The sequence below is a fragment of the Scardinius erythrophthalmus genome, assembly GCF_964197995.2.
Source record: "Scardinius erythrophthalmus genome assembly, contig: HAP1_SCAFFOLD_518, whole genome shotgun sequence".
NCBI classification, from domain to species: domain Eukaryota; kingdom Metazoa; phylum Chordata; class Actinopteri; order Cypriniformes; family Leuciscidae; genus Scardinius; species Scardinius erythrophthalmus.
The window spans coordinates 1,532-15,843 of record NW_028296100.1 but is presented as its reverse complement, the minus strand read 5'-3'; the positions used below and the strand labels follow the sequence as shown (position 1 = coordinate 15,843).

The 14,312-nt window shown below is 36.6% G+C and overlaps 1 protein-coding gene across 2 annotated transcripts; it reads right to left on the bottom strand.

Moving 5' to 3' along the window:
- Positions 1-585: 585 nt before the first annotated feature.
- Positions 586-5,144, bottom strand: LOC308686612 (uncharacterized protein). Of its 2 annotated transcripts, none has more exons than XM_081395051.1 (7): positions 5,056-5,144; positions 4,836-4,953; positions 4,442-4,558; positions 3,638-3,829; positions 3,260-3,412; positions 2,383-2,585; positions 586-2,234 (listed from the first exon to the last, which is right to left on the bottom strand). In XM_081395051.1, the coding sequence occupies exons 1-6, from the start codon at positions 5,134-5,136 to the stop codon at positions 2,383-2,385; spliced, it is 864 nt and encodes a 287-aa protein (XP_081251177.1). In that variant the 5' UTR covers positions 5,137-5,144; the 3' UTR covers positions 586-2,234. The 2 variants fall into 2 exon arrangements, with proteins under 2 accessions (XP_081251177.1, XP_081251178.1); XM_081395052.1 differs by having other exon boundaries at positions 2,383-2,579.
- Between the last annotated feature and the right edge of the window lie 9,168 nt (positions 5,145-14,312).

Here is a 14,312-nt window from a genome sequence, read left to right as displayed (position 1 = left end):
TCGATATATTGAAGGTTCTCGATTGCTGTGTGACCAGTTTTGACTCTTTGTGTTTCCTCCTGGGTGATTGTGTGCTAATTGAGCTGAAGCTGTGCTGAATGCTAGTGCTTTCTAAATTACAACATTGTGTACGGCAATGATAAATGAAGGGATATGTGTGTAAAGTTTTGCAGTGAAAGTTCAAGAAATCTTACTCATGTGTCAAAACTGGGGAATAGTGTTTATAGTTTGGGGAAAAGGGTGTGCTTTTTGATGAATGGTGTTATGGTTTTGAAATTTTAGGGTTAGGGTTAGTGTTTCAGCAATCGAGTAAAACTGTAACATGCCTTAACACACCTTAGATACACATTACTTATTATACTAGATCGATCTTGTTTAATTACAAGCCAGGTTGGTTTGAAAATAAGTAAAAAGACATGCATTAAAGTAATGAATTAATAATGCAGTGTGATGTTAAATTAAAAAAAATTCCACATATAAATACGTGATGTTTTTTTTCTCCAGCTATTGACTTTTATCAACCATAAAAATATAAAATCTTATTTTTCAATAATAATGGATGAAAAAGAAAAAAACATAAAATGCTCATCTTTGGAAATACTTTATTTCTTGTCTTTTACAACAATACTACTGAAAATACACCAAATGCATATTTGTCAAACAAGCCATAAGGCTGTATTTAAAAAACACTGGACTGTGAGGTTAAGTTCACTTGAAAAGCTCCAGCAGAAAAGAGAATCAAGTCATCTGTAATAATATACAATAAAGAATAATCATAACAAAAAAACAGTGTATTTTTCTGTTACATACTATAATGCATCTGTGCAGTAATATAAAATTACACAACAGTTATATCCTACAGTATAATACACTCAATCAAATAGCGATCCATAGGCAGCCTCTGAAAAAAAAAATGACATAGACAGACACAGACACTGCTGCTGCACCGCAGAATAAGTAAATGTGGAGAAATGCAAGTAATCAAGAATGAGTTTTTACATCATGGCCTAAATGTGATGATAAAGGAATGGTCATGAGGTCACCAAAGTCATCATGTGCTTACAAGATTTCATGGCAATCTGCACAATTAGACAATATCAAATACAATGTCAAATTTTACATTCTGGTCTAATGGTTGTGCTACAGGGAATGTCATGAGGTCAACAAAAATGACATGATTCATTGCTCAGCAAAATACAAAAATTGGTTCATAACATTTGTTGTATGCAAGTCAAAAGTTTGGCCTGATGTTGGTGCAAAAGGAAAGGTCACAGGGTCACCACAATCAAGGGGAGTCTCTCTTAAAAGAGTATGAATACACTACCCAAATATCATGTGAGCCCAGTAATTACATCTGGTAATATCATACATGCTAAGTTGACATTTTTGGCTAAGATTGGTGCACCTATACTGGTAGGTTTGTGCATCTTCATTGAACTGTGCAATGTGCTTACTAAATTTAGGACATACTAGCTTTGGGACATACTACTTTGTCATCTTAATGGACAGATCTGTCGCGTGCATCATGTCACCGTTAACTGCCCTGTCAATCATCTTGTTAAAATTCTCCATTCAATCTAATTTTATTTTCTACCGTTTCGGAGAGAAATGTAGTTGCACGTTGATCTGCCAGTCGTGGGTCTTTCATGCGGAGACTCTCCTCATGTGTTTGCAATTTGAATATAATGATGTAAAAGTTAATGGCTAAAACGTATCTTTACAAAAGTCCACAATGCATCTGCAGATGCAATATAATGTAGACAACACTGAATAAATACATTTTCGTCAGGTTAGATACTGATAATTAATCACTCTAACCCCTTTATCTAAACCTCTCTACATAACCGCTGGATTCACGCGTCCTCCATGTCTGTAGTTTTTTAACACTTTTCACTCGTGTTTGTAGTTCTAACCGAATCCTCGTCCAACGCGCGATGGGTTGTGGGCAATATTAGCCGTTATAGTGTGCATCGATCTGCACTTCGGATTCTGACCGGAAATAGTAGACCATCCGGGTATATTTGGAACACTCATTTCAACGATTTGGGACGTACTAATTCTATTTTCGAATGCTATTTAGGATGGATAGTATGCGAATTGGGACGCACCTACAGTTTGAATTTTCAACAAGATATAATGCACACAGATTTTGATGAGGTAAATCAGCATACTAATAATACACAGATATAGGGCAAGTCCATTTCCTTCAACACAGTCCTTCGTTCAGCTTCCATCTGGGGAAATACAGAAAACAATAATAAGAGGCTGAATTTCAGCTGTTTTAGCATAAATAAAATACACAAATAAATTACTAAGAATAACAGTATTAGGGGGTTATTCCAAAAACTAACAAACATACATATTAATAAATAAATAAATGACCTAAATTGTGTTTTCCTCTTCATCCTCACTGGTGTCTGGACTACTGAGGCCACTTTGATCTTCCTCTTCAACATGTAGAAGGACAGAGGCCTCAGGACCTAAGGCAGTCTTATACTGTTGGAGGACCACTTGGAACCTTTCTGACACCTCTGACAGTCTTCTTCTTAAGAGACAGCAAAGTCCCTCATTTCCCTTGTCTACGTCTCAAAATACAAAAGAGATTACATTAAAGACAAACTATGTTAAGATTATTCAATAAGGCCAAAGAACTAACCTATTAAAATCTACATAGCAGGATGGTTGCCATTTTTATGTGTATCGCTGACATGGGACCAGGCTAGCTTCTGTATAAAACGACTTGAGGCAACATGACGGCTCACTGAGATGACTTTATGGAGGGAGGCCCAAAGCAGCATATAAGCGTTTTGTGCCCATGTCTGATAGCTGTTTTAAGTTAACAGTTTTCTTCTTCACTACAGTTATGCTGAAGTAACACATTGTGTTAGTTCCTGACCATCAAGGTTTTCTATGTTGACTGGAGGAAATAATAATAAGATTAATCTTGATGTTATGCTAACCCCATGTAACATATCAGGACACAAATTACAATGGTCAAAATTCTTTTGTTCATTTACGCTTTCAAGTAACAGCCATAATACAACATATCTGCACATCTTTCAAGCATCAATCTTTACAACCTTACTGACTTGTTACCATAGCTACAGTAACAATTGTAATCCCCATTTTATGTATATCCCAAAGGACCACGGCAAAGAGAGCCATAACCGTTCTACTCCATCCAAGTTCTGTGACTGATGTGTTTTTTTGTATGTTTTTTTTAAACACATTAGATGGACAGGGTTTTAATTAAACTTACCCTCCTCAGCCAACTTGTTCTTGAGAACCATTGCCAGGCTCTGCAACCACGTGCAGTGTTGTGCCATCTCCAACACCAAAACGCTTGTTTCCTCATGCAGTCGCCTTGTTAACATCACTTGGTCGTGCACTCGTTTCTTGATCGAAATATTTGCTAAGAATCAATAACAGTTACATGTATCCATGAGACAATCTTGCATAATCACTGCAAACATTGACTTTTTTTTAATCAAATCGATACATAAGAAAACTGAAAATACACCATTAAACTAAATTAATATTACAACACTCAATATGTAACATGCATGCCTTAGTTCAGTATACTCTATAAAGCAGAACTGTAAATAAATTCCTGTGAAGCATCTACAAACAGACATACCACTGCCATGAACCTCCCACGGCCATATTTGAGACACAGTACTCTCTCCAGTTAGGGAATGCTCCACCACAGCTACGTCAATGTTTGTTGCCGATTCTAGTACAAGATCATTGTATTTCTGTATCTCCTGAAGAAGGAGTTTTTTGTCTTCTGCCAGCTTCCTTCGAAGGCGATGGCGAAACTTGCTGCTGTCTAGAAAGACATGAAGTACAGAGGCAGAGGTTTTTGACAGAACTCTTCAACAATAAAAAAATTATAGCACCAAAAAATTGAAAAGCAAAGCTGCAGTTATTGAAAACATAATGAAATACAGTATGTGAAAATTATAATGTAGACTGACATGGGAAACAAATTGTCCAAGGTGTAACATTTAGGGGGGAATCTATTTGCATGATTTTCATGATTGCCTGAAAATAATAATTGTGCATTAATTAATTTAGAATTGGCAGTTTTTTATCTAAATACGTTCCCCTTCCACGGAGGCCTCTATGTTGCACCTCCATGTTCCTACAGTAGCCCACAACGGACAAACAAACACTAGATAGTACCTCTCACATTTTCTCGTCGGCTACCGTAGCTTGGAAAGATAGAGGTGAGGGAAGCTGGTTGCAATCGTCAAACCTCACTGATAGATGCCACTAATTCCTACCACTAAATCCTACAGACTGGTCATTTAAAGAACAGAATTCAACGATTGAGCTGAACTGTGCTACTACACTTATTTGCTAATTCCATGTTGGTGGAGTAGGATGCATACAGTAGCCTGAACTTATCAACCTATTATATTATATTATATAGTTATACCATTCTGACGGTAGAGGGTTCGCTTCCGGTGCCTCACACTAAGGTAGAGCCCCTCAATTGACTGCTGAAGTCCTCTGTGTGTGGTGCCTTGACTGGCACGAGATGTATCAGGTGTCTCTGTAGAAGATATAACGAAAGCAAATTCACTGTTAAAACAACACAGAACCGTTTCTCTGCTTGAATTTCATGTAAAACCTTTTAATCAAACTTATTTAAACTTTGTATGTGCACTTCCTGCAGGAAACTGGAATATACTAATAAACCTGACATCATAAATGTGGCATCACATTAGATGATGATCAACCTACTATTTTTTGCTGCTCTTTAATATCAAACATAAAATTTAGATTGTAGAAAGGGATGTTTGTTGTTTCTTTTATCTGGTCATGCTTACCACCAGCTGCCCATTCCTTTACATCAGATAGCCACTGTGACACCACTTCATCTGTGCAATCTAGCTCTGTTTTTAGGTCAGCTAGCCTTGCAGTCTCATCATGGAGTCTCTGACAAGTCTGATGAACAGTGTTATACAATAATAAGGATTAAAACTTGATTAACAACAGGCCAAGTAAACACAACAAAAGGACACACAAAACAATTAATATGAGACTTACCTTCACATATCTTGTGGAAAGTGCCTGATGTAAAGAGATATTTTTTTTCTCGTTCCACCCCATTGCATGCAACGTAAGCATGTCCACCCGTGCTGTTGAAAGCAAATAATGAGGTTATGATGATCAATCTAAAAATTTTTTACAAGAATATTGCAAACTCCGGTCACCTGCTTTGGACATAGAGAGGTAGCTGTTCACTTGCTCCACCTCCTCACCAGCGGTAGTCCCTGCTCCTTCCTGGTTCCTGCCACTCCAATTAATCTGTTAGTAAAGGGTGGAAGAAATTCAATTTAATTTTATTTATATAGCCCAATATCACAAACCACAATTTGCATCAAAGGGCATTACATTCCATGCAAGAAATGGTTATGCAAAAACACAAGATAACATAGTGTAGCTTAACTTATATTTAATATTATTAATGTGCTTGTAAATATTACAAATGTACATAAGATGCCAAAATATTATACACACCTCACACTTAGTAGCATGGGCTCGAGCATGCATTACACTGAGAAAGGGTTTCATAGTGGTCAGTTCCTGAAGAGCAGGAAGGACACTAGCAACTTTCTCCAGGTATGGCCAGTATTTGCATGCCACGTCCATTGCGAAGAATTGTGCCACGTCCATTGCGAAGAATTGTGCCTTGGCTGGCATGAGCTCCTTCTGAAGGTACAGAGGGTAGGCAAATATCTCCCCCCTGTACATATTAAGGGCTTTCAAAAGGAACCCATGGCGACACACAGCAACCTCCATCCCCTCTTCATCCAATTTTGAAGCCCTCCTTGAAGTTTCCCTCGCTGCTGTCCACTGGGAGTCCCCACATGTGCCTCTTCCCTGTGTCTATGAAACACAAAACAAACACGACAAATCAAATAAAAGCAATGGTGTCATTCAATATATGGCATTTTGATTTTGTAATTGATATGCAGGAGTAATTGAAGTGGGGGTTACGTTTATTATTGTAACAACTATTTTGTCAACTTGCATTTTTCACTGCTTTCTGTATGGTGTCGACAAATCTAGACACCGCGCTGTCTTCAGCCACAAAGAGCCCCTCAAAAAAGCCAGGATCATCAGAGCTGAGGAAGAAAGAAAAATAGAAAATCCATTCATGAAATATATGAAGTAAGAAAATAAATCAATAAAAAGACTGGAAGAAAGATCACCTTCCGTTTCGGCGAAAGCGATATAGCTTTCTGTTTCCATCTGCTGAAACAGCCAACATTTCTGGTGTGCAGGCTGGGCAGGTGAAAGGAGCACTACAGCAGAGCTGGTCTTCCTCAAATGATGCATACGAAAGCTCTAAGAAGCTACGCTGCAGTGCATCGCCGTTGATAGATCCAGACTGGAAAATATATAGAATGAAATAGTATTTTGATATTGTCTGCTTATGGAATTTTTTTTATAAAATGGTAATAACATTTACACTTACTCTTCCTCCACACTTAGTGCGATGTTCCAGCAGCTTTGCGAAGGCTTGTCTGGAGAATCCCGGAGAGATGATCTTGAGTTCCTGAAAGGAGCTCAAGAGGTCCAGTGTATAAAGTGTGGAATTGGTGACGGAGGCTGGCCAATATCCACTTCTTAGGAGGTCTTTAAAGTCAGGGGTCCACTGCTGCTGGCATGTTTGACATTCATACAATGGCTGATGCAAGTCAAAACGCCCTTGGAACAAAAAAAAATAATTAAAAATATAATACACATTTACCACATACTTAATTTTACAACACTTAGTTCATTATGCACATTGTGAATGGTTAAGAGACATTGCGCAAGTTCCTATAATCCCACATTTATATTTTCAAATTCACTAAATTCCACACTGCTGTGTTGATTGGACATCATGCTGGAAAGATGCTAGGACAAAAAAAAAAAAAAAAACATCTGTCTTTGTTTCAGTTAATAACATTACCATGTGCTATTCCATATTTCTGTCACTTCTGCAATTGTAAGCACAATGCCACAGCACAATAGTGTGAAAAACATCACATCTACAATATATATATATATATATATTTTTATTTTATTTTTTTTACCATTGATGGTAATTAAAATCACTGGTTTGCCTGGTAACACAGTGAAGTTTGTGCCTCCACAGGAGCAGTCTGGCACCTTCACAGTTGGCAAAATGCAAGCTGGCAAAAAGAAGGAAAACCAATCATTTAGATTATCTGTAACTGTCTGCAGACACACATTGAACAGCAAAATTAAAGCTTTCGTGAGAACGTACCTTGCTCATGGGTGCAATATCCATCCTCCCCTTTAATGATGCATGTGGTCGGAGGAATGGCTTCAAAAAAACCACGAATCATGCATTCCCTGTTGTGGAGTGGATGTTTTTTGTGATGCAATACATCACAGTCCCCACAGAACCACTCCTCAGGAAGACACTCCCTGCACCTAAGGAGAAAATTATATATATAAAATTAATATTATAATATAATACATTATTATATGTTATATGAATAACTCATATAAAGTACTGTACACTCTATTTAAGCTATTTACCTTTTACTAGGTTTGATTTTATTGTATAGGATTGCATAGTGCCTCAGTGTTTAGCACTGTCACCTCACAGCAAGAAGGTCCTAGATGTACTTTTCTCATTAATGTGTTTTTCATCTGGGTATCTAAGTCTTCTCCCATCCCAAAAGACATGCATCTTAGCCTATAAAGCAGGGCACTCTGCAAACCTACCCTGGGTAATTGAAGTTTGATATTAATGAAAACCAACCTAATAACAGCAGGCTCGTTGCAAAGGCAACACAGGGGATGACCAACAGCCTCTATTGAAATAAGGCATTTTAGGTGGTATGGTCTTGCTTCTTTCCAGCGCTCAGAGGCTTTCTGCTGCCGAAAAGACCATGATGATGCAGAGCTACTTTGAGGCTGAGCAGCAGAAGGACATGACGCCAAAATATCAGAGAGCCTCTCCATATTTTTTTCTGTAAAGAAAATCCAAAAATAAAGCGGTAAGGGATAATTTAGATAAGGAACAATTAAAAGTCAACTGATCAGTATTAGAATGAACACTTTTTTTATACTGTGCAAGCTTAAATTAATCACTGTGAATTACCAAATTCCCCTTGAGGATTTAGTTTTGTTGAGATTGCAGTAAGTGGAACCTCCACACTGGATGACAGGGAGCCCTCAACCGTGGGGTATGTGGCTGTAAAACAGCACATAGAAGAATAAGAACAAGTTAGGCTATCACACTCTATTCTTGTTCTTCTTTTCAAACTATATACTAAACAATTTATGAAATCAGACATATTTTTGTTAAGTACTTGGTAGTGTCTTCTACAATAGTGTCACTAATGTTTTTTTAGTTATTTGAATATCTTAAACTCTCAATAAACAATTACAGTGTTCTAATTTGAGTTGGTCCAACATTATCATTGTAAATTCCTCCTACAAATGTCAAATAATTCAGATATAACCTGTAGCGGAGGCATGGCGTCGCCCTCCTCGCCTCCCCCTCGGCTTACCACGTCCTACAGAGTCCCTTTTAGAGGTGTGTGGAGGGTCTCGTACACGTTTCCTCTCATCAGCTGCTCTCTGTGTATTGGAGTGAATATTTCTTGTAAGACTGATGTTGATAAAAGTACGGTAACCAAAAGGCAGGTAACTTGTGAAAGGAAAACACAACATAGTGTGTTAGTAAGGTGTTGAACAGCTTAAATGAGCCTTGGAATAGATTCTCCAAGTCTCTGTAACTCAGAGGGATGGAACTGCATATACTACTATTATTATTATTATATTCCCTTATTAACACGTCACAGAACATGGCAGGATGCATCATGCAATATACCTGTATAAAATCTTCTGCACTCATCATTCTTACATATTCCTCATCACGTTTTACTTTAATTTATGTTTGTTTTTATAAAATGATTGAGGTGTACAAAAACTCTAACCTTGGCTTCAGCTAGAATGTGTTCATGTTTCAGCTCCAGAGCCATGCGTCTCCCCTCTTGGTAGTGGGGATCCTTTGAATCAAGTTTATGCTTGGTGGCCATTGCAATGCAGTCAGATACAGACAGACAGTCAGATACAGACAGACAGTCAGATACAGACAGACAGACAGACAGTCAGATACAAACAGACAGACTGACAAAGATGGGTAAGACAGACAAGTAGTGCTAGACAAAGACAGACAGGGAGGAAAGAAAGAGCAATAGATAAAGACTGTGAGATAGATAAAGATTGAGGATGAAAGAGAGGATGTAAGATATAGAAAATAATGAAGAGATAGAGGTTGGCTCTTAAAAGTGCCTTTGGGTTTTGAAAATCAGGTTCGGATAGGTTCGACAGGTGATATGTTTGACAGGATCTGCATGGAGAACAACAGAAAATGTTAATTATGTAGTGTTGTTGATATAAGATTTAAAAAGTGTACCCTAATAGTGAGTGATTCCCATTTTCTTGTAAATGCTTAGGATAAATAAATACAGATTCACGTTGTTTCTATTTCCTGTGCTACTGTTAAAAGTCGCGTAAGTTAACATTTTTTTTTAAAGGCGCGTAACATGTGCCTGGGGTTCGCCATAAAGGCAGCGTTATGTGCAGTATAACGTTAGACCAAGTGATAATATTGTTATTACTAACACATTACAGTGACGTTGAGTGTGAACCACGATGATCGAGAGAAAATCACATCATCTAAATGTCCCCAATTACTATTCCCCCAATAAATTCTCAATAAGCAGTTACACGTCCAAAATATATGTGGACTACATCATGTGGACATGATATATATATCACAACATGTTTTTTTTATGTGGAAATAGGCTAACGTTACTCATAATTTTATTTTGTATATATACATCTACAGCTATATATCTAGGCTTAGAACATGTTTTTTTTTTTTTTAACTCGTAATTTTCTTCATTTTGGACGTGTAAATAATGCTTATGAATTCATCTTGCTTATTAGACTGTTGTAAGCGACTTACCGTGGTGGAATCGCGCTGGGCAATGGTTTCTGCGATGGTCGCACACAGTGACGTGTTGCACAAAATTGCGCCAAAATATCAATCATAATTAAAAGTACAGTCTTAATATTTTATATCCGTGCTCAATTTTAAAGGGGTCAGCATAAATGTCCAAGTGAAGGAAAAACGAGTATGTAGCCATTACATTTAAACACATATCACTTCCCAGAATACATCCATCTCTTTGCGAAAGGATATGTCCATATAAAGTAATATAAACATTTCTGCAGTAGGCTATATAATTAATTTATTACAACTGCATAAACAGTATTGAGATGAAAGTTCTATAAAAGTAGGCTATTCTTTTTTTCTTTTTTCTTTTTTGGGGCGCAGAAAAAAAAGAAAAGTAGGCTCACTATAAGCCATTGCAATTTGAAATAACATCGACAATTATAAAATATCCCACAATAAATTAAGGCATGTTTTAAGCCTACAGCAAATATGCAGTCCTGCAATTATGTCGTTTTAATGTAGTCCACAATAATATAAAAAAGAGGAAAAATCGTGATATTACCGATTTAGAAAAGGGTTTCAGCTAGCTACCCTCAACGTCGGCTTATGGACGTGAGGGGGAAATTACCACAATATGTGATCGAAAATTATAAAATATCCCACCTAAATGAAGGAATGTTTTAAGCAAATAGAAAATATACCGTCTTGTAATTATGTAATTTTAATGTAGCCCAAAATTATATAAAAAGAGAGGAAAAAGAGTTAGGTTTAGGAAAATAATAAAAGTTCAAAATTCAAAGATGAGTGATTTGCACTCAAATCTATCGGACGACCCTCTCCGTTGTCAAGTGACGAATAGGGGGTACCCTCAACGTCGGCTTTGGACGTGAGGGGGAAATGACCAAACGGCATAGCCTATGCTGAGCCTATGTGACGAATAGGGGTGAGACCATGTTGCAAAGAAAGACGTGGTGCAGGCACGAAAAATACGTCCCTTTGAAATACATTAGATTGAAAGTCGTGCTGAGTGACACGAAAAAAAGAAGGAAATTCGTGCCTAGGGACACGAATCAATAGATTCATGTTGAGTAGCCTATACCGAATATAAAGTAATAAAAACGAGAATTAAAATCACCTGATTAAATGTTGTGTAATGTAGCCCTTAAAGTCTGCAAAATTAATAACAATTGAGAAAAAACTATAGCCTACTGTGCTCTCGAAAGAAAAACGTGGTGCAAGCACGAAAAATATGTCCCATTGAAATACATTAGATTGAAAGTCGTGCTGAGTGACACGAAAAAAGGAAGGAAATTCGTGCCTATGGACACGAATCAATTTGTGCTGAGTAGCGTACCGAATACAATACAACGAGGATTAAAATCTCCTGATTAAATGTTGAGTAATGTAGCCCTTAAAGTTTGCAAAAGGAATAGCCAAACATTTGAGAAAAAAACAATAGTGTGCTCTCGAAAGAAAGACGTGGTGCATACGCCCCATTGAAATACATTAGATTGAAAGTCGTGCTGAGTGACACGAAAAAAAGAAGGAAATTCGTGCCCATAGACACGAATCAATTTGTTTTTGAGTAACCTACCGAATACAATACAGAGATGATTAAAACCACCTGATTAAATGTTGTGTAATGTAGCCCTTAAAGTCTGCAAAATAATAACAATTGAGAAAAAACAATACTGTGCTCTCGAAAGAAAAACGTGGTGCAAGCACGAAAAATACGTCCAATTGAAATACATTAGATTGAAAGTCGTGCTGAGTGACACGAAAAAAGGAAGGAAATTCGTGCCTATGGACACGAATAAATTCGTGTTGAGTAGCCTACCGAATACAATACAACGAGGATTAAAATCTCCTGATTAAATGTTGAGTAATGTAGCCCTTTAAGTTTGCAAAAGGAATAGCCCAACATTTGAGAAAAAACAATTGTGTGTTCCCGAAAGAAAGACGTGCAAGCACGAAAAATACGTCCCATTGAAATACATTGAATGTCGTGCTGGGTGACACGAAAAAAAGAAGGATATTTGTGCCCTTGGACACGAATAAATAGATTAATGTTGAGTAGCCAACCGAATATAAAGCAATAAAAACGACGATTAAAATCTCTTGATTAAATATTGAGTAATGTAGCTCTTAGCAAAATGAATTACAATTGAGAAAAAACAATACTGTGCTCTCGAAAGAAAAACGTGGTGCAGGCACGAAAAATACGTCCCATTGAAATACATTAGATTGAAAGTCGTGCTGAGTGACACGAAAAAATAGGGAAAATCGTGTCCACGAACACGAATCAATAGATTAAATTTCGTGACTATGTCACGAACTGCCGTGAGACTGGGTTGTAATAAACCGTAATATAGACCGTCCATCTGGATAAAAAGAAAACTGAGACCATAAAAAATAAGACAAAATATATTTCGTGCACATCCGCGACTTAAACGTTTTAATACGACAGTCATATTTATCATTGCAATAGCCACACATGTTTATAGCTTTGTTAATCATAACTGGGAATTATATACTTTAGGTGTCTGAGGTTTGTTAAAAAGCATTCATCAAGTTGATGCTTCTCTATAATTTTTTTATTGTGCATGTGCACACTCTGAATAAATATTTGTAATTCATTGTAAAATGTGGTAACCTGCAAATGTTACTTTAAAGAGCCCATGCCTGATTTAACCAATAAAACATAGCTTTGCTTGAAAAAAATAATGTATTTAATTTACATTGATTCAGTGTTATTAAATAATATTTTTGACTTAACAGTTCATTGAAATTTACACGTTGTGTGGGTTAATTCTAATAATAATATACAATTAGAATACTATCATAAATTAAAGTTTGCGATATTTCGTCATCTGACAGATTTTCATGTCAATAATAGTAGCCCACTCATTTGAGAAGCGCTAGACCCGAGAGATCAGTCTTGGTTTAAACATACGTTAAGTGTCAAACCAGACTTTAGTTCTATTTTAAATCTGACAGTGTCCATTCGGGAGAGAGAGCACCTCTCCTCTCCTATCTTAATCCTATCTTGCATCGGTCTTTATCTGTGAATAGGAAGAGTGAGAATGACCAATGACCGGCACTAAATTATAGCAGATATATCGTTTATTTGATATATTTGAAGATAATGGGTGTAGGCCTACTGTGAAATTATAATCAACAAAACATATCAGCCGGTAAATATGAACACAACTAACGACACATTTAATCTGAAAGTCTCCATCTTAATGTGTTTATTTAATCTTGATCAGTTATATAATGCAGCAGAATGAATTTAATCCTAAATTATCACAGTTATCAGCTATATTTTAAACTACATGACTGTAAATAGAACCAACAAATCATATACGTGACATTAGCCTTTATATTTCTAAATGAATGAGTAAAGCGTGTGGTCAAAATTATATCAGTGTTCAACAAAAGCGTTAGGCCTATACTGACATTAATTAATTTCTAAAATAGACTTTAATTTTCCAAATAATAGCCTACATTATTGTCAAAAATAATATTATTTTAGTATATTGACATATACTGAGATTATACAGACTACCATCCAGGCATTAAGTGATATTATTAATATTATTACTTCAAAGGCATAAAACATAATACCAAAGAAGGATGTCAAAATATGTGGCTATTATAACATACAGTTTTCAGCATGTAAATCTGTTCGGTTTTTGTTTTTGTGTTTTGGTTTGCTTATTGTGCATGCCGCATTTAAACTGTCAAGATACAACTTTATATTATCTGCCCCTAAAATAGGCTAGCTACAATGCAAGTCATGATGAAAGAAAGAAAGAAAGAAAGAAAGAAAGAAAGAAAGAAAGAAAGAAAGAAAGAAAGAAAGAAAGAAAGAAAGAAAGAAAGAAAGAAAGAAAGAAAGAAAGAAAGAAAGAACTTTTTCTATCTCTCTTAAGTCCCCGAGTTTCGAGTCTTAAATCGAACCATTCTAAATATATAATGCCTTTGGAAGGAAGCACAATTTCCGTTCACATCATCAAACCTATTCAAGAATTTTCGCACAATAACATTTCAAACTAAAAAAGTGTAATTGCGGACATACATCACAGCAGCAGTCATATAGCAATGCGCTACAATCCACTACACACGACATGTTTCCATTTTAAAGTCGCTCCGTGAAGCTCCGTGCGATGACTCGAGCCTGCATACCTGAGAATCCTGTGAAAGACACCCATGAAGTGAGCTCGTCGTCTGCATGTTTCACAAATGTGCTCCTGAAGCAATTTTCTATAGCCGTTTCTCCCTGCTAACCTCATTGTGTATCCACAAA

Excerpts from the sequence above, each read along its gene's own strand:
- LOC308686612 (XM_081395051.1), bottom strand. The coding sequence starts at position 5,136 with ATGCTTACGTTGCATGCAATGGGGTGGAACGAGAAAAAAAATATCTCT. Across the intron at positions 3,830-4,441 it reads AACCCTCTACCGTCAGAATG|ACAGCAGCAAGTTTCGCCAT; the intron begins GTATAACTATAT and ends ATGTCTTTCTAG. Across the intron at positions 3,413-3,637 it reads GTGGGAGGTTCATGGCAGTG|CAAATATTTCGATCAAGAAA; the intron begins GTATGTCTGTTT and ends ATTGATTCTTAG.